The sequence below is a fragment of the Sciurus vulgaris genome (assembly GCF_902686455.1).
Source record: "Sciurus vulgaris genome assembly, chromosome: 2".
NCBI classification, from domain to species: Eukaryota; Metazoa; Chordata; class Mammalia; order Rodentia; family Sciuridae; genus Sciurus; species Sciurus vulgaris.
In genome coordinates, this window is record NC_136462.1 from 120,434,382 (window position 1) to 120,461,382 (window position 27,001).

Sequence of the window (27,001 nt, forward strand, 5' to 3'; positions counted from 1 at the left end):
CGCCTCCTGGTCCACGTAAGGGGCCTCCCCCTGTTTCCTGGTTCTCCATCAACTTGCAGCTCTGATTGAGCTCATGTCTCCAGCAGTCAGTAGCCTGGACTTACGTTTGTTGGAAAGCAGCAGGATGGAACCAGATTCCATGTGCAGTGCCACCTTGGGTAAGTCATTGCCCATCTCTGGGTTCGGTTGCCTCAGAAATCAAATGACAGGGTAGAACTGAAAGGGTAGGACAGGTATTGCTTCAGGGCTCAACTGACTAGTTATGGAATGCTTGACTATCCTGACCTGACTTGGACCCTGCCGTCTCGTTCCTTTCAGAGGTGAGTGGGCTTAGCTTCTTGAAACGGGAGGTGCAGGTACAACCCAAGTCAAGCAGCCTGGGCTCAACTGGGCCAAGTGCTACTCCCCTGTCTTGAAGTCTTCCCTGGCTTCCACTGCCCTTGAGGAAGCCTGAATTTCCTAACCTCTGCACCTTTACTTGTACCGTCCCCAGCCTGTGCACCCTTTCCCTGTTTTTCATTCAGCTAAGCCAGTCTTTAAGATGCAGCTCAGATACCACCTCTTCCAGGAAGCCTTCCAGATGTCCCCTGTCCCCAGTGTGGTGCAATCCCCTTCTTTGCTCACAGCCCTAGGTCCTGTAACCCAGCTGATCACATTCCATTGTGACTCTGCCTCCTCATCAAGAGCAGAGTCCGAATCTGAGTTCTTGTCTCTGGGACACTGTCCATGGCTAGCTAACACAGGGCCAGAAAGGCATTTTCCAGTGGGCTATAGGGGGAAAGAGCATGCCCTCTTTGGCCTCCCTGGGCAGCCTGGAATGTGGATTGGAGTTCCCCATCCTCACTTTGTGTTTCAGGGTCTAGTGGGCAGGAACAGTGTGGGGTTGCCGGTCTCTAATTGCACAGACCATGGACATTTCTTGAGGCCCGCTGCCTGTGCAGCGACCATACCTTCCCTGTAGCCCCCAGTCCCATCGTGGCCCACACCCAGAGTCTCTCCCTTACTCAAGCATCTCCTACCCGCACCAAGCCCGGCAGGGAAGGGTCCCCAGTTGATCTCAAACCCCTTCCCTTCTGCATACTTGGTCTACTGTCACCCCACAGTGCGGCACCCCTGTCCCACCTCCAAGCCCTTTATTCATACCACTTCCCCAACACTCCTCCTTCCCACAAAAACTCTGCCGGTTCTTTAAGATTCAGAAGTTCAACATACACTTGCTTGGCAGTGGCATCTCAGAGTCCCATCTTCATCACCCAGAGGGATGTATCTATGGGCTCTCTCTGCCCCCATCTGTGCCCAACCCAGCACATAGCCAGATACTCCCACTCATCCAAGTGTGGATTGACTGACGGTGTGGGCAGGGTTCCCCTGCATCCCCTCTCCCCATAAGAAGGGCTGTTGCTCAGGGACAAGTTTATTATCAGGAACACACTAACTTCTTTCATAATAGCTAAATGCATAAAAACTACAAAAATAGCCATCTCTCAGGAGTGGGCAGCTCGGTGTGGGGCCTGATCTGTGACTTTGCCACGAGGCAGGAGCCCATGTCTTCCTCATGATCTTCCTTTCAGGCCCCACAGCTGGGGAATCTTCCCGCCACTCCTGGAGGAGAGGAGAGGGGAGAGCTGGGGAGAGGGAGCACCATGGCTGGCAGCCACAGAGGGCCAGCACTGAGGTGGGGCTGAGCTGGAATGCAAGGCTGGCCTGGAATCACGGAGCCTGTTCAGGAGAGGCCTCAGTGAGGCCCTGCAAGGTCGGTGGGCAGAGCCAGGGTTGGGAGGGGCTTGGATGCGGCCACCCTGCTCCGCTGCTCCTGGACCGACAGCCTAAACCCCCAGTTGCTTTCTCCAGAGCCCTCTCTGCATTCCAAGACCAAAGCGGCAGATGAGGGTCCTGCTGAGACTCACAGGAGGAACAGACCTTCATTCAACCTTAGTGAGCCCAGTCCTCAGCTGGTCACTGGGGCCCTCATCCCAACAACCTGCTGAGGTGCTGCCAAGGGGAGGGGCTGCCATGGTTGGGTGGTGCTGGGAAGGGAGGAGGAGGGTAGACGGGCATGTGCCCCGACATACAGGGCAGATGGGCTGCTTTCCTTGCCCTCAGGCCTGAGCACCGTTAGCCTGGACACCTGACAGGGCTGTCTTCCGGAAGGCCTGCAGGGCTGGGTTGTTCAGTAGTGTGTAGGCCAGACCCCAGCGGGCCCTGCTTCGGCTGGCTCTAGGCCCCATTCCCTTGGCCATAGGGTCCTTTGTCTGTAGCAACTGCATCCCTGAGAGGAAGAGAGACCTTCTGTGAGTAACTCTAACACCCAGTCAAGCCTCTCCAGGCCCCAGACTCTGCAAATCCCAGAGAGTCTGCAAATCCCATGCATAGTAAGGGTGTTGAGACTGGGGTTCCAGCTGCCAGCTTGGAGTGGGAAATCAGAAGAAGCTGGGGTTGCAGAGGGGGGATTGGTGAAGGCTCAGGATGTCAGGTGGCAGACAGAAGCAGGAGGGGCTGAGGTTGGTGGAGGGACTAAAGGCAGGGCTAGCACAAAGGCACAGAGCTGGCTTAGTATTGCCTTCTATTATACACTTCCTGGGCAGTAGGGAAGGAAAGACCTCACACTTCCTGGGGAGAGGTGTGGGTAGCCTGGTGAGCATGACAGAGCCCCTTAGCAAGGCAGCCATTTCCTTCTGTCTGCATACATTTGGGGTGGATTGGAGTATACCTTTGTATCACTGGAAAAAAAGTTATCACAAGACTGGACCAGGATGGGGGACCTCAGGCAGCCAAGGGGGAGAGGAGTGAGAATTTTCCTGGATGTTCGCTGTGCTGGCAGCGGGCATGCTGAGTGGGGCTTGCTGGGCCCCCATCCCAGTGGGAGGGCACACCTTCTTCTTCCTCCCCAGTTCTGAGGTTGCCTTTGGGGCCTGCTGGGGCTGGGGACCGGGGGCTCCGCGCTGGAAGTAGCAGTGTGCAGAAGGCCATCACGGCAGGATGCGACTGGCTGGCCTCCATCTTCAGGAAGTTTCTGTATGTGCAGTAGCCTGGGATGGGGCAGGGGACAGCAGTGCTTGGGCAGGAGGGGGCCAGTGGCAGACTAGAGGCACCCAAACACTCCTGATGCACGCAAGGACGCACATGTATCAGAGCATGTGGACACATCAGGCCGTGTCACACACACTGCACAAGGACATGTGTGGACCCATGGAACATGCCACACGTACTGCACACCCTGCAGAGCCCCAGCAGCACACAGAACCCACAGATGCTCACAGTCACAAACATCCTCCATGAACGAATCTGCTGGGAGGTCACTGTAGGCCCCCAGCCCCTGCCCAGCAATCTTACCGGGGTCCAGAGTGGCAGCTCTTGGTGGCAGCAGACTGAGGTCCATCTGACTGAGGTGGACGGTGTTATAAAGGGCGGAGAGGGACACTCGCCAGGTGGCCACCACCCCACCCACCAGCATGTTGATGGGAAAGAGGAGAAAGGTGGCAGCGTAGAGCACTCGCCTGGGGCAGGGAGGAGAAAGGCTGAAGCAGGCTCCCCAGAGCCACTTCCCCAGGACCAGAGTCACACCTAGAGACCCACAGCAGCTGTGGACTTATTGAGCACCTACTGTTTATTAAGTATGCCTTCTGTGAGGCATGCTCTATGCTAGGCCTTCCCTCTCAACCCACCACCCTGGAAGATAGGTGGGAGCACCTTCTTCTGTAGAAGGGAAACTAAGGCCTAAGAGAGCCTGGTGACTTTGCCAAGTCTATCTAGTTACTCAATGGCAGGACTGGGATTTTAGTTCATTCTTTCCTTGAACCCAGTGTCTTCCACCTCCTCCTATGGGTTCCCTGTCCACTAATTACAAATTCTTCATGGGGCCAAAATTCTCCCACAACTCTGCCATCTGACACAGAACCTCTTTTCTGCAAAGTGAGGAGATGTAGGGTTTTGGGGGGAACTGAGGATCCAGGGAGAGGAGCATAGATCCCCCAGATAAAAAAGGCTCCCAGAGATACGAATTGGAAAAGAAGAACTCAAACTATCCCTGTTCGCTGATGACATGATTATATATTTAGAGGAACCTGGAAATTCCACCAGAAAACTCTTAGAACTCATAAGTGATTTCAGTAAAGTAGCAGGTTACAAGATCAATGCCCATAAATCCAACGCATTTTTATACATAAGTGATGAATCTTCAGAAAGAGAAATTAGGAAAACTACCCCATTCACAATAGCCTCGAAAAAAATAAAATACTTGGGAATCAATCTCACAAAAGAGGTGAAAGACCTCTACAATGAGAACTATACAACACTAAAGAAAGAAATTAAAGAACACCTTAGAAGATGGAAAGATCTTCCATGTTCTTGGATAGGAAGAATTAATATTGTCAAAATGGCCATACTACCTAAAGTGCTATACAAATTCAATGCAATTCCAATTAAAATCCCAATGACGTACCTTACAGAAATAGAGCAGGCAATTATGAAATTCATCTGGAAGAATAAGAAACCCAGAATAGCTAAAGCAATCCTTAGCAGGAAGAGTGAAACAGGGGGTATTGCAATACCAGATCTTCAACTCTACTACAAAGCAATAGTAACAAAAACGGCATGGTATTGGTACCAAAATAGAAAGGTAGATCAATGGTACAGAATAGAGGACACGGACACAAACCCAAATAAATACAATTTTCTCATACTAGACAAAGGGGCCAAAAATATGCAATGGAGAAAAGATAGCCTCTTCAACAAATGGTGCTGGGAGAATTGGAAATCCATATGCAACAGAATGAAACTAAACCCATATCTCTCACCATGCACGAAACTAAACTCAAAATGGATTAAGGACCTCGGAATCAGACCAGAGACCCTGCAGATTATAGAAGAAAAAGTAGGTCCAAATCTTCATCTTGTTGGTCTAGGACCAGACTTCCTTAACAGGACTCCCATAGCACAAGAAATAAAAGCTAGAATCAACCACTGGGATAGATTCAAACTAAAAAGCTTTCTCTCAGCAAAGGAAACCATCAGCAATGCGAAGAAAGAGCCTACAGAGTGGGAGAATATCTTTGCCAATCATACTTCAGATAGCGCACTAATCTCCAGAATCTATAAAGAACTCAAAAAACTCTACTCCAAGAATTCAAACAGTCCAGTCAACAAATGGGCTAAGGAAATGAATAGACACTTCACAGAAGAAGATCTACAAGCAATCAACAAACATATGGAAAAATGTTCAACATCTCTAGTAATAAGAGAAATGCAAATCAAAACCACCCTAAGGTTCCATCTCACCCCAATTAGAATGGCGATTATCAAGAATACGAGCAACAACAGGTGTTGGCGAGGATGTGGGGAGAAAGGTACACTCATACACTGCTGGTGGGGCTGCAAATTAGTGCAGCCGCTATGGAAAGCAGTGTGGAGATTCCTTAGAAAACTTGGAATGGAACCACCATTTGACCCAGCTATCCCACTCCTTGGCCTATACCCAAAGGACTTAAAATCTGCATACTACAGAAATACAGCCACATCAATGTTCATAGCTGCTCAATTCACAATAGCCAGACTGTGGAACCAACCTAGATGCCCTTCAATTGATGAGTGGATAAAGAAACTGTGGTATATATATACTATGGAATATTACTCAGCCATAAAGAATGATAAAATTATGACATTTGCAGGCAAATGGATGAAATTGGAGAATATCATGCTAAGTGAGATAAGCCAATCTCAAAAAGCCAAAGGACGAATGATATCGCTAATAAGTGGAGGTTGACACATAATGGGGGGGAGGGAAGGGTTAGAGTTAGGGTTAGGGAGGGGGGCAAGTATAGAGGAAGGAACTACTGTATAGAGGGTAAAGAGGGGTGGGAGGGGTGGGGGGAAGGGAAAAAAGTAACAGAATGAATCAAACAACATTGCTCTATGTAAATTTATGATTACACAAATGGTATGCCTTTACGCCATGTACAAACAGAGAAACAACATGTATCCCATTTGTTTACAAAAAAAAAAAAAAAAAAAAAAAAAAAAAAAAAAAGGCTCCCAGAGATGATTTATGTCATCTTATGCCAAATATAGAGAAAGATATCTTGGTAAGGCAAGCTCTTTCTTCTACCTGCTGTGTAGGACACACTGAAGAAGAGGCTGTGTGCCCTAGGGAACCACAAACTCAGAGACCACCTCACCTGTTGGTTAGCTCTGGGTGTACATGGTGAGTCTCCAGGAAGACCCAATGGGCTGCTATGATCTGCAGGGTCACAGCTAGGGCCAAAGTCAGCCAGAAGGGCCTGCAGGTGGGTCAAGGAGGGTGGTTGCATTTAGCAGTCCTCTACAAAATGGTCCCAGAACCCTCTACTCCTTGCCTCACTCACCATGAAGACTCCAGGGATCGTAGGAGCAGGAGGTTCCTGCCGTGCAGTACAGGCATGAACACCAGGAAGGCAAGGGCTGTGGTCCCCAGGAAGAAGATAATCTGCTGCACCAGGAGCCCTGCAAAATCAGAAGTAACAAGGAGACAGACACCAAGTTCTTTGGGAACCGGTCCACCTCTGCCTCCCTCAGGAATCCAAGAGCTTTGGATCCAAGGACTGGCCGAGTTTCAGATCCCTGCTCTGCCACTGCTTAGCTATGCTGCCTTGAGCAAGTAACGTTACCTCTCTGAGATGTGGTGTCTTTCTTTGCAAAATGGTAATAGTAGTCCCTCCCTCGGAGGGCTGTCATGTGATCCAAAGAGATTCGATCAGTTGCAACTCTTTGAAATCAAAGACTTTACAAGCATTATTTCCCCCCACTTGCTCCTGAGTTCATGGGGACAATACCATCCTGTAAATTAACATTTGCATTCCTACCAGCCAGAGCCTGGTGCATCATAGGTGCCCAAGAGTTGTCTGTGGAAGCAACCAGACATTGATCACATGGGATAATGTGTACAAAAGGGTTTGGGAAGCCAGGCATGGTGCCACACGCCTATAATCCCAGCTGCTCAGAAGGCTGAGAGAGGAGAATCACAAGTTCAAGGACAGTCTGGACAACTTGCCAAGACCATCTCAAAATAAAAAATAAAATAAAATAAAAAGACTGTTATGTCACTCAGTGGTAGAGCACCCTGGAGTTCAACCCCCAGTACTGGGAGGAAAAAGAAAAAAGAAAATAAAAAGATGACAGAAATCATGCCTTTTCATCCCAATACTTCCTCTCCATTATCATCCTATCATCTTTCTCCTCCTCCAAGGGGGTGAGAACCAAAGTAACTGAAGGGAGAGGCGCAGGCCCTTAGATTCCAGCCGCCTAGTTTCAGGATGCTTTCCTGGCTGCAGGGGCCAAGGGGAGAAACAGGACTCAGAGGGTTCCTTGAAGCCCATCTGGTCCAGCTCTCTCAGGGCAGGAACCCCTTGGGAATCCCCAAAAATGTCCATGGAACCCTGCTTTCGTATCTGAGTGACAGGGCTCCCCTCACCTTCTGAGGCAGCCCATTGTGGCACAGCCCTCCCTTACAGGAGCAGGAATGTGCCACCTTGAACTTGCCACCTCCAGACTTGGGTACACCCCTGCCCATCAACACCTGGTGGAACCAGGGTTGGTCTTCACGGGAAGGGTGCCCTCCAAATGCTCCCTGATGCTCTTGCTCTACATCTGCCCAGCATGACTAGGACCAGCTGAGTGTGAGTCCCTCCCCCAACTGGAGTCAAGGTCGGGGGCAGGGGTGGGGGAGGGGGCTCACCAAGGCAGGTGAAGGCAGTCTGGTAGGCACAGAAGCTCATCCAACAGAACACGGCCTGGCGGGACGGTCGAGTGCTCTGGAGCGGGGGACCCAAGTCCAGGGCAGCCCCTCGGTGCAAAGCTTGAAGATTGGCCCTGGGGTGTGAGCCAGGGAGGCAGTGCCCTCAGGGAGGAGTACACACTCCCAGATGCCCCCTGGGCAGACTCTGGCCAAGCCCCTAGCCTAAGTACAACCCTCAGCAGGGGTGCTCAGAGCTGTGGGAGCTCTGAGGCCACTGACTCAAGCTGCGAGGTCTTCCTGGAAGAGGTGATGTCCGGGGAGTCTTACAGGGTGAATAAGGAAACAAAATCAGGAAGAGGTTCAACCTGAGCCATGTCAGAAGAGTGGGAACCAACATCGAGAATGGAAGAGACACAGTTGGCCACCAGGGCAGAAGGCAGGTGAGCATTCTAGTGGAGCCTTGAATGCTAGGGTCAGTGGGGCCAAACCGGTGGGAAAAGACCCCTGAACAGGGTCTCTGAGGGCTGTCCAATGCGCAGCACCTGGGGCCAGTTCTCTGACATGGTGAGCGCCCGCCTCCCCTTCCCTCACTGCCGGCTCCCACTCAGAACTCATCTCCCCTCTGCTAGGATGCCTCAGGCTCTTCGGCACTCACCATAAAAGGGCAAGCTAGGCAGCTTGGCCCCTGCCCCTGCCAGGCACCCATTCCCGTTGTTGGGTGCACCCACCTCTCTGCTCTTGCCCATGAGGTTCCTCTGGCCTGTAGCACCCTCTGACCCTTGCCACCTACCTCTTCTTCCACTCCTAGGTAGAACACCAGCTCCCCAGGTAGCCTCCCTAATTAATTCAGCTCTCCCAGTGGCCCCTTCTCAGAGGTGACCCCCTCCCTTCAGTCACGCCCCATGCCCCTCACAGGTGTTTTCCCAACCAGACAAATGCTCAGAGGGAGCGAGGGCCCACCTCTCCACCCACCACTGTGCAGTCAGTCTCCAGCAGACTTGGTGACAGCCCGGGCCTGCACAGGCCTTCCCTCCCTGCAGCCCCAGGGCTCCCCACATGCCCTCTTGGGTCTGCCCCCTTCCCACCTCTGTGCAGGGTGAGTCAGAGCTGCCACCAACCTGTGCGTTGTCAGCGAGCGAATCAGGAGCAGGAAGGTGAGTGCGCAAGACAAGACCAAGGCGGAGATGTAGCAAGCTGGAGGGGAAGAGGGGCCACAGTGGGAGGTCAGGGCCTGGGGGGTCTCTGGGGAGCCTCCAACCTCCTGCCAGAATGGGACCTCGGTGCGAGTTACCTTGGCCCCCATCCCCTTTTGAATCTTGGGACCTCTTGGTCCCATTCCCATCTCTCAGGTCTAGTGCAAACTGACGACCTCAGCAGCTACATCCTGCCCCATGGCGTGGTGTCCAGGATGGGGAGAGGACAGCTCTGAGACACATACCTGACCTTCACCTGGGTTTTGTGGCTTAAACTTGTTGTGGTCTTCAGCAAGGGATTCCACCCAACCCAGCTCCTGCCTCTAGCTCCACCACTTCCTGGCTGTGTGAACTTCAGGGGGGCACTTCACCCCTGAGCCTTGCTTTGTTGGTGTGCTCCCTGCCAGGCACTCAACCACGCTGCCCATCTCCAGGGTAACTCAAGCCACAAGCCCGTCCCTGCCTGTATCGATGACCTTTGTTTAGGGCACAGAGGATGTGAGTCCACAGCAGTGTGCCAAGTCTATCAGGACAAAGAAGGTGGCCCTGCTACCTATCTCTGGGGTGTGGCCCCACCTCTCAGCTCCCTCACCCCCAACCTGGCCATGCACGCAGGTAATGAGATTGCTGGTTCCATGGCAGCCGGGAAAGAGTGGAGGGTGTGTTGGGAACAAATAATAAAGAGTATCAGAGTGCAGCCCTCCCACCCTCCATCCACAGCCAGCCTCACCCTGGACCCTCAGAGCAACCTCAGGAGGTCAGACACAGGAATTGTTCCCAGGAGGCCAAAGAAGAAACCAGCTCAGAGAGGAGGCCTAACACAGCCAACCCCACTGCCAGGCATGACAAGTGCAGTCTGCCACCAGATCCAAAATGATCCACAGCTGCCTGCACTCTGGGCTTGTAAGTCAGCCCCAAGAAGTGTCCCTGGTTCCTGTGTTTCCACCAGAAACCTGGAAAAGTGATGGCAAATACACATGGGTAAGACACATGCCCATTCCATGTAGCCAGAGATGTGGGGGCAGTGAGTCTCGGCACTGGTGGCACACTGGGGGGACCTGAAGCTGCCCAAACTCCCCACTGCCTAGGCTGTATCCAGACCAGTTAAATGAGAGTTTCTGTGGGTCAGACCCAGCAAGGTGCTGGGAAAGCAACCGGGATTCCAGGGTGCAGCCCGGCCGAGCAGCACTGGTCTGGAGGTAGAGCCTTCAGGAGTCTCTTATGAGGCAGGCAGGTGGATCTCCCATAGGCAGATAGGATAAGGGCCTTTGGAGAAGGATGGGAGGGGAGCGGGACCATCACACCAACCTAAGAGGAGACAGGAGATCTGAAAGACATCATGTGACTTGCTGCTCCCTGCCAGAGTTAACCACAATGCCTTCTTCTGTCATAGAATACTTGTCTCTGTCCCTCATAGCTGCCACCACAGCAGCCTTCCTTAGTTACCTTTGCCCTTACCCCTCACGACGGCTGTCCACAAGCAAGCAGACCCGTACCTGAAATGCTTCCCCTTTCTTGAAAGAATAGTCAGAATTGACTGGGAACTATAAATGCAAGGTGTGGTAAGTAGAAGACTCACGGCCCTGGACACATCACTTCTTGCCGGAGCCTCAGTTTCCTGTTCTATGAACCAGGATCAATAATACTGATCTAACGGGGCCACTGCAAGTAAGGATCAGAGCTTGGATGTGAGTATAGCTAGGCCATGTCTGTTCCTGCCTGTGTCCCAGGTCACAGCCCTCCCCAAACCTGTCACCTGTCCAGGTTGTAGGCCTCAGCCGCAGCTCCCAGGCAGCATCCAGTGTGAGAGCTGAGGCATTCAGGCATGCGGTGGGAAGGGTAGGCAGGGAAGGAAGAGGTCATTGGCCATGCCCCTGCCTCTTCCCCACTCTACACCCCACTTCCTGCCATGCAGCCATGCCAGTGTGCCTTGGTCTGTGGGACAGGATGATGTTAATGGTCAGGAAAGCTGCTGAGCAGTCTACAATGCTGGCAGTCTATGCTCCCAACTACCATAGGTCATTCCCCAGGAGCCAGGGGTTCCACTATTGAGGGGCCCTCAGATTTGCCAAGGGGATAGGCCCCAGGACTCTTGATCTCCAGACTTATGGTGATGGAGAGAGCCCCAGCCTGGGCTCCAGGTGACCTGTGTGGCTCCCTGACTCTGCTCTGCCCTGCAACCCAGCCTCAGGTCAGCTGTCTTCCTGCACCCAGTGGGGAGCATTTGGGGAGGCCTGGGAGGTGGGGTAGGGAGGTGACTGCAGGAATAGGGCTGCAGGTGGCATCTGTTATTCCTGGACTTAGGGACACATTTCAGGGAAGGCAAGGAGAGAGGAGATGGCCCGAGCAGAGAGGGACTAGGAGAGAAAACAGCGCCTTGACCAACCCCATCCCCTGCCAGGGATTAGCACAGAAATCCTGGCCCACTGCCCCACATCACTCTCCTTTCCTCCTTCCCCTCCCTCAGCTCACACTGCCCAGCCTTCTCTGTCACCACTCCTGGGAGTTGGTCAAAGACCCTGGGGCTGGGGACAGGGACCCTGAAGAAGCTGATAAGGGGCAGGGGGCTGCCCAGACAGGTCCCTTCAGGTCTCAGAAACTTGGAACTGGAAGCTCCAGTTGCCCCCATTTGGAAATGAGGCAATGGAGTCCCAGAGAGGGGAAGGAAGGTGTCCGAGGGTACCCAGGATGTCTGTGGCAGGCTGGGACCCAGCTTGGGTATCCTGACTCCTGTCCCCTCTGTGGCTTCAGGGCTCCTGAGGAGGGACCTCACCTTCCAGAGCCCACAGATAATGTTTCACCAGCTTCACCACCTCCTGCCTGTCTTCAGAAAGCACGATCCCAAAGCCAGCCAGCAAGAAGGAGACGTCCTTGGTGACCCCTGCCCTCACCTTCTGCATGGTAGGAACCACGCTCACCAGCAGTAGCAGAGCCACCTGGGAAAACCCCACAGTGAGGACATCAGGGCCTGGCTATACACATGCCAGGCATCCCACCCAGAAAGTGTTTCCTGTGCAAGCAGAGGGACTTCAGGGGGTAGCATGCTAGCTACAGCCACGTGCCCAGCAAGTGGATTGGAGTGTCCTATCCACACCTTATACCAGCGGCCACACACCTCTACGCAGTATGTTACAGACACCTCTGTAGCCTGGCAGCCCCCAAGAAGCATAAATGCATACTACACCTCTGCCTATCTATTATCTATGGATCTAGCTAAACTTCAGAATATAAAATTTCTAATTTTTCTATATTGGACAAAACAAATGAGTATTGACATTAAATGTAGAAATACCCAGATTCAGATTTTGGCGATTCTGGGATAACTTAGCTGTAGAAACTCAGCCAAGTCAAAATTCTCTGAGCCTCAACTCCCCTATCTGTAAAAGGGAGAGAAATTATACCTTCCAGGATTTAGTTTTGGGTTTTTTTTTTTTGTTGTTGTTGTTGTTGTTTTGTTTTGTTTTTTTTTTTTTTTTTTGCGGGGAGTGGGGCTATTGGGGGGGATATTTGTCAAATATATGATCTCATTAAATCTTCTCAACTAGCCAAAGAGGAGAATGATTCTATTTTTTCCACTTTGCAGATGAGCTAACAGGTTCAGAGAGGTTGAATGGCTTGTTCAAGGTCACACAGGAGGCAAATAATGGAGGTAATATTTAAATCCATTTTTATGTGACTCCAAAGCCCATGCTCTGAGCTGCTATATGAGCCAACAGGGCTTTCACCCTTCCCTTCTGGGCCAGCACTCCCAAAATGGCCAGAAACAGTTAGATAGGATCATGGGTGGGACATTTGGAGAGCTGAGTTGGGTCTGAGTTGTTCCAGGTCTGGGGGTTCAAGGATCCAGAGGAAGATGGCACTACAGGGCATAGGACATACCTGGTAAATGACTGTCCCTGTCAAGGTGGCTGAGATCACCAACTTCAAGGGGAGGCGGAATCCTGCAGAACCCAAAAGAAGGGGTGTGGTGAATAGTACCACCAAGGCTCAGGGGTCCCATCCCTCCCAAGGGACCCAGGACCACCAAGGCCAGGCCAGGATCTTGCCCTTATCCCAAGCTGGCAGTTGTCTCTCCTGACGACAAAGGAGTGGGGAAACAGGAGCCAGCCCTCCACTGCTGCTTCTGGGCAAAGGAGAGGTGAGGATACCTGTCCCGCGCAGTACCTGGCTGTGGAGTGTAGGTGTAGCCTTGGCAGCAGCTCCAGAACCGGGCCAGGAAGCCATGCTTGGAGGTATGACAGGAGCTGTAAAGACCCAGGCAGGCAGGAGAGACCCCAGGTAAGGCTCCGGCCCTAAGACCAAGCCACAGAGCCTGGTCACTCCTCACCTCTGTCCCCACTGGGCACCAGCTTCCTGAACACGCCTACTCACCAGCACCCCCACCACTCCATGTGCCTGGGACCTCACCCGCTTTCCTGCTTCTTTTGGCGAAGGAGACTCCTCAGATACTCTTCGGAGTAGCTGCTGTGCAGCCCCTGTGGAGACGGGGAAGGAGTTGAGCAGATGAGACCCGCCTTGAACCATTCCTGGGACCCTGACTTAGGGCATCAGAGTGGACACTGAGTAGGTCCCCATAAAAACTTGGCTGTGGTGGCGATTGTGGAGTATGGAGAGGGTGACTTGTGACCTATGGGGTCAAGGTACATGACCTGCAAAAGTGTCCTCTTTTCCTGGCAAGGAATCCTCCTCTCGATGCTGTTCTTCTTCCAATCTCTCTCTTGCTTTACTCGCTGCTTCCCTTCTCCCGCCCCACCTTCTTCTAGCTGTGACTAGGGTAAAGGAAAGCCTATGTCCCTTGGGCCCATCTCTGACTAGGACACAGGATGGGGCCATTCTGGGGCAGATCCCCCAGGCTTCTGCTCCTGCTCAAGGGAGATCACAAGGGTGATCAGATTTGCCTAAGCCACATTCCAGGCCTTAAGCTGCCTGCAAAGTGGCAGAAGCCCATGGGAACATGAGGTTAGCAACTGCCCTGGATCACAGGGAGAACAGGCCATGGTCACCTGTTGCCACAGCAACACCAGGACCTAGGGCTGGAGTGGGTCAGCTCAAAGCTTGACTGGTCCTTTGTGGTTTAAATCTCTTTGACCAAAGTCCAAAGAGGATTTTATTCCTTTCAAGTCTTGGCAGAGAGGTTTGCCATGGAGGAAGAAGAGAGGCAGAGGAAGCCCTGGAGAGGAGAGAAGAGGACCCCCATGGGAGAGCTGCTTCCCTTTTCTAAGCCAGCCATGAAACGGAGGGGACCACAGGCTCCCTGGAGGAGTGTGAGCCTCAGGAGGGCAGGGGTGGCAAGCACCAAGAACCCCCTGCCTGCTGTGCGGGAGCCCGACCAAGAGGCTGGGGCCTTTGAGACCAGAGGGCTGCCCGGCAAGCTGGCCCACCTCGCCTCTCCTCACTCCCCATTCCTCCTCAGCCTTTCTAGAACCTGCCTCTGCCCCTTTGAGGGCCTCTGGAGTGTTCCTCTCTTCTCACCTGAGAAAGCCACTTGGCCCTGCCTACACCTGTTCCCATAGCATCTGGAGGAGCCCACTGCACATTTCACATGTCTTGTCCGTGTGTGTCACTTCACCCATCTCCCCACCACAGGGAGGCTCCTGGAGGCCCAGCAAGGATCGGTCAGCTCTGAGGCCCTAGCACAGAGTTCAAGGCCTGACATGTGGTGGGTGTGTCTTAATAAGATTGCAGTATCTTTTAAGAATTCTCTCTCACAAGATGTATCTATCCATCCATCCAAAAATTCAATATTTGCTGAGTATCTATTATGTGCTACAACCTGCTCTATGCTGCCAGTGTCACACCCCTCTGTCACCTAACTCATGCTCCTGCTCATGCCTGCAGTGCCTGCTCCTATTCTCTCCCCACTGCAGGCCCTGCTTGTCCTTCAAGTCTCTGCTAAAGTCTACCTCCCCCAAGAAGCCCTCCCAGACTTCTCCTTTGTCCGACATCATCCAACTGAATCCAGCCTGGCATTGATTTGTAATGCAGTTCCGCATTCATCCTGAGTCATTTCAGCATCTGCAGAACCCCGAGGAGGCCCAAGGCTCCTGGCCCAGCTCAGTTCTCCAGCTAGATCCTCAGGGTTTCACAAACAGGGCTATGACTTCCTGTTTTCTGATCCAGTTCTCCTTTGTTGAATTCCTGCTGTGCACACAACCCAGTGCCCCGGGTATCCTGAGTGTTGATCAAAGGCCCAGCCACTAAGCAGTCACCTTGTGACTCAGAAAACATTTTCTGAGCACTTCTTACCTGCTAGACCTCATAGCAAGCATGGCCGTGTATTGGGGACCAGAGACATGGGGGAGTCTGGTGTCTTGGCTGCTGAGTAGGAACCAGCCCAGCCCTGCCCTGTCCCTTCACCTTGGAACCTGCTCCTGTCCTGTGGCTGAAGCTTCGCACCAGCTGCACCGGGTACCACACACTCAGGAATCCAAGGCCCAGCAGGAGAGGCAGGGAGGCCAGTAGCGAGTAGTACTTGTAAATCTGGACAGACACACAGACACTCAGATAGACCCACCTTCTGCTTTCTTCCCTGACTAAGAACTAGAGTCCGTTTCCCTTCCTACCTCATACTGCCATGAGGATGCTCTGGAGGGCCATGGGAAGGCTTCCGGTTTTGGGGACCCCCAACTTTGGCCACCCCTCACCAACACACCCACTTCACGTTTTCAGGCCCTGTAGAGATGCTTGCCCCTCCCCTAGGCTCCTGGACTCCCACAGGCCTGGGAGGAGCCAAAGGGAGGTTACTAGTCCCCGCGCCACCCCCAGGGGCTGCAGAGAGCCCTGAGTGGAGGATGCCCACTCCCCAGGTTCCCATGTTCCGGGCATGTCAGGACACAGGCCCCTGAAAATTGGACAAAGGCCTAATTTCGTCTACATGCAGTTTGCCACCTCGGAATCAAGAAGCCCATGCGCTGCCTCCAGAGGCCTTCCTGGGTTGGGCTCCTTATGTATTCATTCATTTGTTTGTTAATTTCATGTCTTTTTATTGAGAACTTAGTGTGTGCCAGGTTCTAGGTGTGAAAAAGACCCACCAAGTCCCTCCTCTCAAAGAAACCTCCTATCTTCACCTCGCCCCAAGGGATTGGTCCTACCGACTCTATTTATTGGTGGGGAAACTGAGTCTCAGAGAGGTAGCACTTTCCTCAAGTCACCTGGCATCACTTTTCTTATTTGTTTTTTGTGTCTCCCCTTCTAGAACAGCTCTTGGGAGTCCAAGGACTTGGGTTGGCCTGTTCACAGCTGTATTCCAATGCCTGGAGATGTCCCTGGTATAGAGTACATGCCTCAAACACGTTTGTTGAGTAAGGCAGACTGGGCAGCTTCACAGTCCTGACCAGCAGCTAGGGAACCAGGTTCCGAGGTTCTGGGATTCTCTAGCCCTCTGAGACCGTCCCCCAACATGGTACCTGCCATCCTCCATCCCTCTTCACTTCCGTTCCCACTCCAGCCTGACCTAGGGAAGGCTGGGGAGTCAGTGAGGGGGGTTTGCTGGCCTTCTCTTCTTCCTCTGCTCCCTCCTGACCTAGAAGTTGCTAAGGGCAGCTTGGAGAAGCTGGTTGGCACAGGTGCATGTTGAAAGATGTGGAATCCCGTGCATAATGAAAGGAGGCAGAGAGGCCCAGCATACAAGCAGAGATGAAAGGAGCCATGCAGGTTGAAGCAGGCTCCTCCATGCGCCCCCTGCCCCAGGCTATGGTGAGTCAATGGTTACCTTGGGTGTCTGGGGACACTCTGCCCTCTGCCAGACCTGGATGCTAAAGTGAGCCCAGGATAGTGCGCTGCCAAGCAGGTATGCAGCTCCATGCCCGGCTGTGGCACAGGCAGCCAAAGGGTAGTAGAGAGCAGGATAATAGAGCAGGGCCAGAATCTTCCAGGACTCTGGAAGGTGAAAGAGGCAGAGAACACATGAAGGGGGCAGACATGGGGCCTGAGTGGTCCCCACTCAGATTTCTCTCCCATCTCCCTCTTCCAAGCCCTCACTGGGTCTATGGGCAAGAGCCCGGGGTTCAAACCCAGACTCTGAACAATATCAGCTGTCATCTGGGGCAAGTTACCTCTTGGGGTCTTGGCTTTCCCATCTGTGAAATGGAAAGAATCACAGTATATCAACAAGGGCAAAAGGAGAAGGTCTAAACACAGTGCTCAGCCCAGCACCTGAGTCAGTTCCTGATAAATTAAGGTTGTACTTTGTTGCTTCTTTTTCTCACTCTCAGTTCCCTCCACTGCAAAATGGGGCTAATGTCCACCCTTCGTGGGGTCTAATGATCTAAAGCAGTCATGCCACAGAGCAAAGGCTCCTCCCATTGACAAGTGCTCTGGTTTCCATCACCTCCCGAGCCAAGCTTAATACTCCTGGAACCCACCCTGCCCCATCCCATCAAGCCTACCCCTGGCCTCGGATGCACTGGGTACCTGCATTGGGCAGTGAGGCAAGACTCAGGAAGGGCAGCGGGTCCTTGTCAGAGAGCAGCAAACACAGGGAGCTGAAGAGGACCATGAAGACAGCAGCGGGCACTGTCTGGGGTCTGTCCCCAGCCAAGAAATTCACAGGGCTGACACAAAGACAGGGAAGAACAGGAGAGGTTGCTCAGTCCCTGTACCCCCATTACCTCCAGCTATGTTCCATAAAGAGGGTGGTAGAGTCAGTCCCACTTCCCAGATGGAAAAACTGAGGCCTAAGGCCCGTTCATTATTCATTCATTCTATAAATATCTGTGAGTGCCTCCCATCTACCAGCTCTGGGTGCTATGGCAGAGGGATGCACACACAGTGGCAACAAGCACTGCTTCCCCTGCCCACCCAGGAAGGTCCAGGAACCAGCCACCTCCTCACTAATCCATCTGTCTGTCTGAGATGGCAGATCTTTGGAGAAAACAGTGAGTCGCTGCTTCCTTGTGCAACAGCCCCAACCCTGGGCTGGGTGTGGCCCAGGGTATAGGACAGACAGCAGGCCCAGATGTCCCAGTGTCAACCCTCTGGGCTCAGGGCAGGCTTCTGCTTCTCTATTCCAGCTTGCCCTCATGAAGCTCTTCCTCTCCCAACCCTCCCAAGTAGGGCAAGCTCTTTCCTGGGCCAGCCAGAGACCTCAGGTGGCTCACCACAAAGCCAGCACAGCAATACCCATTTCAGTGTGCAACTCAGGTCTCGGGTACAAAACTGTCTACACCAGGGTTACACCTGCCACTTCCCGCAACCCTTTGGTGTCTCCTACACCAGTGCCCAGTCCCATCTCCTCAGTGTCATGCCTGCAGGCTCTGGGGTTGCAGGGCTGAACCAGAAAGAAGGAGAAAGTTCCAGCTGGAGGCCAGTCCCTCATCAATCAGGGTCCGAGTGAAAACCTCAGGGAAAATGATGGTTAAGATAGCATCCGGTGGCTGTGACCAGTCCAAACCCTGGAGCCTGTGTGAGAGGACTGTGTTCCCTGAAGACTTTTCCTCCATTTCCTGGACCACAGAAGCAAAGGGAGCTGGGCAAGTCCCTCCCTTCCCTCCGGGGTTCCTGACTAATCCAGGAGACCTGGATGGGGGTGGGGAGAGCCCCAGACAGAGAGAAGTGGGGGTGTCTCTGAAGCCAGATTTGGCTTTTAGGTACCTAACAAGTTGCCCACCCTCCCAGAAAACCCTGTCAGTCAGGCCCCCTGAGTGGAGGTATCCAGGCCCTGGGAACCAACCTGGGCAGTCTGGGCCTGCCATGCCCACAGCTAGGCCAGAGCTGGTGGCGCCTCACCAGCACAGCCAGCAACAGCAGCACGAGGATCTGGAAGGAGAGTACAGAAGATGCTCAGGGTGCCCAGGGTGTCCCCAAGGGTCTGCGTCTGGACTCAGTTAGTCCCAGAACACCTCCCACCCACCCAGTACACCCTCATGTGGCATCTTGAGGACTGGCCAAGAGGTGACAGAAGTCTGGCAGGTTGGACATGGCCTGCATCCTGCTTTGGGCCCCCACCTGGGGAAAACTTCCAGATCCCTCTATGACTCCCAGGGTCCCCCTGCACCAGCCCCAGGAAAGGACACAAACCCCTTTGCCCAGACTGGAATCAGGTTGCAAGCCAGGTTGAACTCACCGATAGCGAGGCCAGGCAGGCATGGAACAGGGCGGGTGGCACACTGGGGTCACAGGAGGGCACAGCCCTACAGAGCAAATGGAGGCTGGCTCAGGCCCCCTGAGTGTGCAGCTGGGCCTGGGATTGGAGGTTGTCTAGGCTGAGGCTCCACCTAGAACTTTCCAGCACTTTCTGCTCCCCTCATGGTATGCTGGCCCAGTGCAGTGCCAAGCTCCAGAGTGATAGAGCCAGAGCCAGGAGGCTCCCGGGAGGAAGCAGAGGGTGCCAGCTCAGTGAGCACCTTTCTTGCTCACCCAAAGCCTTCCTATCCTTCAAGGCCCACTTCCTCACTCCTCCTCCAAGAAGTCTCCATGACTACTCCTGCCCTCAGAGCTCTTCTCAGAACCTCGGGTCTACTGCCTGGATCAAACACCTCATTGTATGATTTGCCCTCTACTCACTGATACCTCAGATTGATCTGTGACTGAAAGGATCTTTCCAGGTCCCCTCTTTTCCTGTTTTCATGTCATTAAGAGTTTCCACGTACAGTTGGGCAGGTTGCTTGCTGCACAAGGATGCTCGCTCATGGAATTGAGTATAACAGGAAGTGCCCCCCACGCCCTGTACCTACAGCTGAATACACCTAAATGGGGGGCCCTTTATCTAATATCACAAAAGCTTCCTCTGGTTTGGCAGAGGTCTTGCTCTCAGGGCAGCTGAACACAGAGGGAGGACTGTGGTGAAGATAAAGAGATCAGTGTGGTCAGTGAAAGTCTCCCTGACCAGGTAGTATGACAGAGAAAGCAAGTCAGCAGGAGCCCTGAGCTCACAGCTGGAGCTGGAGCTGGGTCAGGGTGATCTCCAGGTAGCCCAGCTGGAGTTCGTGAGCCAGAGGAAGGACACCTGCATGGACACGGGGTGAATGCAGAGCCCTGGGACCCTCTGAGGGACATCTCCCCTCTCCAGCTTTGTTTTGTTCAGGAAATGCCAGAGGGCAAGCAGTAGAAAAGAAACTGGTCCTTGGGCTTATCCTTGGGGCGTGGGGCCTGAATAAGTCTTCTAGACTAGGGCAGAGCTGGCTTCTTCCCAAAACCCTGGTGGAGGAGGGGCCATGGAGGCAATCAGGTTTCCAAGGCTAAGCTGGGGCCTTACCTCTCCACCCTCAGCTCTGCCTTGGCACACTCAGGGGTGTGGGGTGGGCTTGGGCTCAGTCCCATCCTCAGAGCTCAGGACCACCACTCAGCCCTCCAGTCTGCACCCTTCGGGTGACTCAGTCCTGCCCTACTCTGTTCTCTGAGGCCCAGTCAGGACAGAGACCGGCACACTGTCCTGGAGCAGCTGAGCCAAACTAGGAGCCGCCCCAGCCCTGGGAATCTCCTCCAGGGCCCTGTCTGGGAGAACATCTGTATCCTCTGCGGTCCTCTTCTGACCCCTCAGCTCTGTGTTCCTCGAGCACATGTTTGGGTGATGGCTTGTGGACTTGGGTTTTGTGTCGTGGGACAGGCATCTCACGGGGAGTCACGCAGGGAGGGAGGGAAGCTCCATGCTTAGAGAGGACGGAGAAATGGGGTTGGATTTGAGTTTGAAAGATGGGTAGCATCTTTTTAAGCAAAGAAGGGAAAAGGAAGCTCTGTTGAGAGGACAGCATGAGGAAGCAGTGACAGGCAGAGTCAGTGTGACCGGCACCAGGCAAGTCCTTTTAGTTTGATGGAGGCTCAGAGGGGTGAGAGACAAGGTTAGAGCAAGCACAGAGGCACTAGGAAGCCACTGCGGGTCTCTGAAGTAGGATATTTCTGTGGCTGAGTCCGTCTGGGCCACTCTTAGAGTGCCCACCAACCCTGACTCCAGCAGTGAGGTGCACGGGGGAGCTACCATCCGGAGCGCCTCAAGGTTTTCATGCACCTCATCACTGGGGTGTGACTCACACTTGGAGAGGTGAGCCCAAGTTCATCTTCGTGGGATTCCCCTGAGCACCCAGCTTCCCGCTCCCAGCTTTCAGGGATGGGGGTTGGGGAAGGGCAAATCTCTAGACTTGCTTTTACTAAACAAGTAGATTCAAATACTCTTCTTTAGTCTCATGGGCTCCATGTCCTACTGTGGGAGAAGGGAGCTACAGAGTCCAAGTACCACACACATGACAGGCAGCTAGCAGTCCCCATCACCCAGTTCCTACCATGCCAGGACTTTATTCTGAGACTATCTAAATATGCCAAGCACAGTACTGGTTGCAGGCACCTGGGTCCCAGCCAATGCCCAGGCCCTTGTGCTCTCAAGGAGATAACTTCCAGGGCTGGGGATGTAGCTCAGTTGGTAGAGTGCTTGCCTCGCAAGCACAAGGCCCTGGGTTCAATTCCTGCACAAAAAAAAAAAAAAAAAAAAAAAAAAAAAGGAGACAATTTCCTAGAATCCATCTCAACCAGTCAGGGAAGGTGAGCGGGGAAACATCCACTCAGCAGGGCTGTTCTCCAGGTGTCAGAACCCTGAGTCTTTCAAAGGATGGCTCCTTCCCCTAGGCCTGGGTGGGGCCTCTGTCCCTGCTGGGTGACCCAAGCCTGGCCGGGGTGCAACCTCAGCCCCTGGGGAGGCACTTGAGCATTTTTCTTCTTTAGTTTCAAATTTTAATGGAGAACAGATGTTCTCACATCTGGTTCAGCACCCTCCCCCCTTCACCTTTCCAGTTCCTGAAACCCTCAGAGGAGCAGGGAGGCAGGGGAAGGACCAGGGCCAGGAACAACAGGGCCGAACTGAGCTCTGGGTCCCACAGAGGCGACAGCCTTGGCAGCAGGTGGGGGCACAGAGAGGCCCAGGTCCTCTGCCAGAGTGCCCAGACTAAACAAAGATAGAAAGGGTCTGGGCCAAGAGTCCTTGGGTCACCCTGGGGGGTGCTGGCTGCCCCCTCCCTCTCTCTGCACCCTCCCTGGCTTTGGCCTGAGCACTCTCAGTTACAGAAAACAGAACCTCCTCATCTTCCCTCCCCAGACTAAGCCATCCCAGACAATGGGCCACAGGGTCCCTCCCTGAGTGACTTCCCCCTAGACTTTGGTCCCAGTTATCTGCCTCCCCCACTCTTCCTCAGCCTGCTCCAAGAACCTGAGGCTTGTAAACACCACACCCTAAGTCCTCACCACAGAGACCAGTAACCCCTCCACTGCTTCCCCATCCCGGCTTCAGGCCAGATCACCCAGGGAGCAGCCCAGGCCTGCTGGAGCTGAACCTGCAAGGATGGGGCCCAGGAATCTGTTTTTAACACAGCACACAAGTGCTTTTCAGATGACCAGGTTCCCCCACCTCAAGCATCTTAACAGCAGGCCAAGGGCTATTGTTCTATATCAGAAGCCCAGAGAGGCTGTGACTTGCCTAAGAGTCACACAGCAAATGACTGGTTGAACCAGTTCTTAATAGCTCTTGTTCAGGGTCTGCACACACACACACACACACACACACACATACACACACACACACACACACCAATTGGTAACCTCTGCCACACCCCACTCTGGAGTCAGGAGTGCCACACTCACCCCTCTGGCTGGACCTTCTCGCCCCCCTGGGGCTCATCGATGTACCAGCTGTTGTAGTCATCATCTGCTGCCCCTGAGAACGAGGTCTGGTTCCCTGCTGCCTGGGACGACATTCTTGGGCCCTTCTCCTTTGACCCCCAGACAAGAGAGAGAGAGAGAGAGAGAGAGAAAGCCACTACAAATGTGAAAAGAAGCTTAAAGGAAAGAAAGAAAATCCTAACAAAGAAACATTTCTTTTTAATCCTAAAGGTTACTTTCTTGCTTTTAGCTCTCTGGGAAAGCCCTCTGGGACTGCAGGCCTGGGGAGGCTGGCGCAGGAGGAGGGGAAGGGCCTCTCATGTTCCTCCTGTCATGTTCCTCCTCTCCCTTCCCGTCCAAACGTGCCCCATCCTGTGGTTATCTTAGTGCACCCCCTCAGGGTCCCTGGGCTCTCATGGAGTACCCATCTGGTCATTGAACGGCAAGCAGCTGACCTTCGCTCAAACGACCATTTTCCAAAATTTTCCCAGTCAGTCCAAGCTGCCCACAGAGACCCCTCTCCGTCCCCTCCCAGCCCACCTAGATGGACCCGCAGACACAGCAGAAGGGAGGACCAGGAGGAAGGAGTGCAGAGATGAAAGGGTGGGCAGGCTGCAGGAGGCTGCGCTTGGTCTGCGGGACCAGGCCCTCCCAGCTGGGTTTCCACCCCTTCTGTGCTAGGGGTCCAGCCCCAGGGGCCCAGCCCAAGCCTCCCTCACTTTGCCCAGGCTCCCTGGAGACCATCCCCCAGCCTCAGCCTCCCCCTCTCTCACCATTTGTGCCCAGGTGATGGGGATACACGTAATCCCAGACAAAGCCCCCTCCTGGGAGGAGGTCCCAGCACTCTGGTCATCTTGCCCTGGAGGCGGGCAGCCAGGAGGGGGGCAGCCAGGAGGGCGGCACCTGGCTGCACATGCACACATACCTGCTTCAGTGCCTGCCCCCGAGCCCCCACATCTCTGCCCACTGCCTTCCCAGAGTCCAGCCTTGTGGCAACCCACAGAGGGGGCTGAGCGGCTGAGGCAGGGAGCAGGGCCCGTCCATGACTTCTTCTGGGATTTCCATGAAGAAGGCCGCATGTGTTTCAGTGGTAAAACCTTTTTGTTCCTACAACTTGATTTCACAAGAAGATAACTCACCCGCATGGGCGGAAATGAGTCCTTTAAACACGAACCAGATCCAGGGGCAGGCAAGGAGTGCCCCGCCTGCCTGCTGCTCCTCCAGGGCCTGGGGCGAGGGTTCCTCCCGTCCTCCTCCCCTGAGGAGCTGGACCCCTTGCTGCCTCCCCTCCCTCTCCCTGGCCCAGCCCGCAGGGAGGGGCGAAATGCAGACAGGCAGAGAACTGTGCTCAGCCACTGCCCCTGGGTGGGGGTTTGGGCCCTGAAACTTTTGAGGGTCCCTGTCCTTCCAGTACTCCACAGGGGCTTGGGCCTTGTCCTACCCAGCTATGTGTTCAGCAAAGAAACTTTTCTTAAAAAAGACATTCATTTGTTGCAGGGCCTGGTGGCATAATCCTGTAATATGTTGGCAACTAGGGAGGCTGAGGCAGGAGAGACACAGGTTTGAGGCCTTGTGACACCCTCAGCAACTTAGGAAGACCCACCTCAAAATAAAATAAAAAAGGACTGGAGGTGTACTTTCATGTTAGAGTGCCCCTGAGTTTACTACCAGTTTACCCCCACAAAAGCATTTGTTTATTTTTTTCCATAGACACTTATTGAACGCCTATTATGTGCCAGCAGTGTTCCCTGAAATGAGAGAGAGTACAGTTCTGAGGGTGGAGGGCCCAGACGAGTTTAAAATAGCCTCGGGAGCAGAGGGTTGCAGAGGGGAGGCACAGGTGCCCTGATTATATCCTGGGAAAATGAATTTGGTCTGAGAATTGGGTGTGGGGAGGATTCCTGAAGAAAATCACTTTGGGTGAAGATCTGAAGTTAGGAAAGCCAGCTGGGCCGAAGAAGGGGTGGGGCAGTTCAAAGTGTGATCCTGACATGGGGAACAGCCTGCGTGAATCTCAGGGTAGCAGGCTTTGAAGTCCTAAGCCTCCCCACCCACCCACAAGGCAGGATTAGGGCCTGAGCACTGGTAACCTCTTCCTCAGCCTCCTTCCCAAACAGCCACTCTTCCAGGAAAGGGGCTCTGACCTCCCTCCTGTACCACAGAGAGGTCAGCTGTGCTGACTCAGAGCTGAACCTGAGGTCACTTGATGCAATGGGTCACAGAAGCCCATGACCAGGCCCTCGGATCCCAGGTTCTCAGGTGAATCCCTGAGGGTGGAATCCCTGCCTCCTCTTCCCTTCCTGATGCACAATGCCTGGCTCTGGGGTCAGAGAGGCTTTAGCAATTGAGTTTGGTGAAGCCATTGCTTGTTCTGGTGACTATCATTTGTCCATGGGCCTGTGCTGTTGTGCCCTGAGGCTCACCCACTGGGTTTTCCAGAGCCTCTGCTCAATGCCAAAGCCCAACTGCCCATCGCCACTCAAGGATCTGAGACTCTCAGCTTAGAGTACAATCAGCTCCTATCTGATCTTAAATTCCCTGCATGATACCTCCAACAATTGGAGGCTAGAGTCCCAGAGAGGAACGCCCTCCCTGCACGCGGCAGAGATGTGCGTGCGGTTGGTCAGAACCACGTCCTGCCCTGGAGGGAGCCTAGCTCTGTCTCTCCCAGGCTCATTCACTCCTTCAACAAATATGTGCCAGGTTGTGTTCTTGGTGCTAGTGATACAGCACAGGACAAGTCCTGCCCCTCGGGCAATTTAACATAGAATGGGGGTGGGAAGGTGGCTGAGAAGGAAAATAAAGCAGGGAAAGAGAAGAGAAGCAGAGACACAGAAGATGGCTGTTCTGGATCCAGGTGGTCAGGGAAGGCTTCAGTGAGGAGGTGGTATTTGGCTTGTAGCTGAAGGGATGGAGGGACCCCATCAGGCTACCTAAAGGAGTCTCTACTAGCATCAGGGGTGCAGCCAAGTTAGGCCTAGTGGAGCCAGGCACAGTCCCTCCCTCACCTCCCTGAACCAAACCTGCTCCTGCTAAAGGACTACTGTGGGCACTGCCCCTCCCTGTCCCCCCTCCACAGCCCAGCTTCCATCATAACACCTTCCTCTTCAGTGGGGAGACCCAGAAGTCACCCTCAGGCAAGCCCTATCAGAGGTGACTGGAGGGCTTTGTCCCTCTCCCCTGACGTGGGCCCAGCTGGCAGAGGGCATCCTTATGGCAGTATGGTATAGATACCATGGGCAGGGCTGAGCTGCAGACAGGAAGGGGCTGGTGGGAAGATAGGGTGGGGCGGGAAACGCCAGTTGGTAAGGTGGCCTACCTGAGTTTGAGCCCCGGGCTGGCCCTGCGGCCTTGAGTGGGTCCCTTCCCTCCTCGGTCTTGGCCCAACCTCTGTCTCCTCCAGCCTACAGATTCTTCTATTGTGGGTTCTCCTGCCCAAGGCCCCCACTCCCTGCCCTCAGTGACTTCATGGCCCAAGAATGTGCATCCAGCACATCAGACACTGGTTATAGCAAGCAGATCAAAGCCACAGAGGCTGGCTGTAACTTCATGGGTGCCCCATTGCCTTCTGCCCACCTTCCTGGCCTCCAGCTCCCACATCCCCTCTGGCAGAGGCATGGGATAGTCCATGGGTACTGGGTGGCCACAGAGCTCCAGCTTGAATAAGACCCCACTTCTTGAGCCCAAAGTACCTCCTTAGCCTGGGGCCAGAATAGCTTGGAGCTGCAAATGGGAGGGCTGGTTCTCAGATGTCAGGAAAGAGGCCACCTGGCCAGACTACAGAAGAATTACTGGGGACAAGAAAAGGGTAAGATGCACCACTGAAGAATTTCTCCAAAGGCCTGGGGAGCAGGGGCAGGGCCTGCCCTCAGGGGTCAGTTGCACAGGAATGCTGATACCCAGGAGAATCAGAGACTAGCCCTGCCATCAGGACAGGAGAGGAACTCAGGAGACAACTGCAGAGGCTCAGAGGAAAGGGAGAAAGAGGGAGGAAGGTGATAGCTGGGATGATCTTGGGGGCTTCCTGGAGGAAGAGGGTGGAGCAGAGCCCTGAGGCCAGAGAGGGTCAGGAATGGTAGCAAGAATGAAGTCCTAAGTGTCTCAGGAGAGCCGAGAGGTGGGAGAGGCCAGGAGAAAGCCCATCTGGGATAAGGGCAGGGCTGGCCTCCTGCTGAGGCCAGCAATGAGACCCTGTGGGCACACTCGGATGAAGCTTATGCCAATGTCCCAGGAGTAGCTGAGGCCAGCAGGACTCAGGATGGATTTGGATGGGGGTGGCTAAGCCCGGCCCACTGTAGGAGGATGTTCTCAGCTTCTGGACTATGAGCCAATGAAGGTCATCTGCCACCTTGGCCTGGCACAAAGCTGCCCTGCCCCCTAGGCTGGAGCTGGCCTGTGAAAGCCTTGGGACAGGGCTTCCTTCCTCTCCATGCTTTTGTTCAAGTTGATTAAACCTCAGGAATGCTTGTGACAGGAACAGAGAGGCCTGCGTGCCTGCCTTCAGCTGCCTGTGGTTATC

The 27,001-nt window shown here is 53.8% G+C and overlaps 1 protein-coding gene across 2 annotated transcripts; it reads right to left on the reverse strand.

The window, feature by feature from the left end:
• Positions 1 to 1,402: 1,402 nt before the first annotated feature.
• On the reverse strand, positions 1,403 to 26,717 carry STRA6 (signaling receptor and transporter of retinol STRA6). Of its 2 annotated transcripts, none has more exons than XM_079127321.1 (20): positions 26,059 to 26,717; positions 22,465 to 22,592; positions 18,965 to 19,031; positions 18,572 to 18,657; positions 17,314 to 17,453; positions 16,956 to 16,979; positions 16,613 to 16,779; positions 15,259 to 15,381; positions 13,309 to 13,376; positions 13,066 to 13,145; positions 12,781 to 12,842; positions 11,675 to 11,837; positions 8,827 to 8,902; positions 7,709 to 7,842; positions 6,360 to 6,477; positions 6,174 to 6,275; positions 3,334 to 3,497; positions 2,874 to 3,029; positions 2,073 to 2,269; positions 1,403 to 1,602 (listed from the first exon to the last, which is right to left on the reverse strand). In XM_079127321.1, the coding sequence occupies exons 1-19, from the start codon at positions 26,110 to 26,112 to the stop codon at positions 2,100 to 2,102; spliced, it is 2,082 nt and encodes a 693-aa protein (XP_078983447.1). In that variant the 5' UTR covers positions 26,113 to 26,717; the 3' UTR covers positions 1,403 to 1,602; positions 2,073 to 2,099. The 2 variants fall into 2 exon arrangements, with proteins under 2 accessions (XP_078983447.1, XP_078983446.1); XM_079127320.1 differs by having other exon boundaries at positions 13,309 to 13,385; positions 26,059 to 26,716.
• Positions 26,718 to 27,001: the final 284 nt, after the last annotated feature.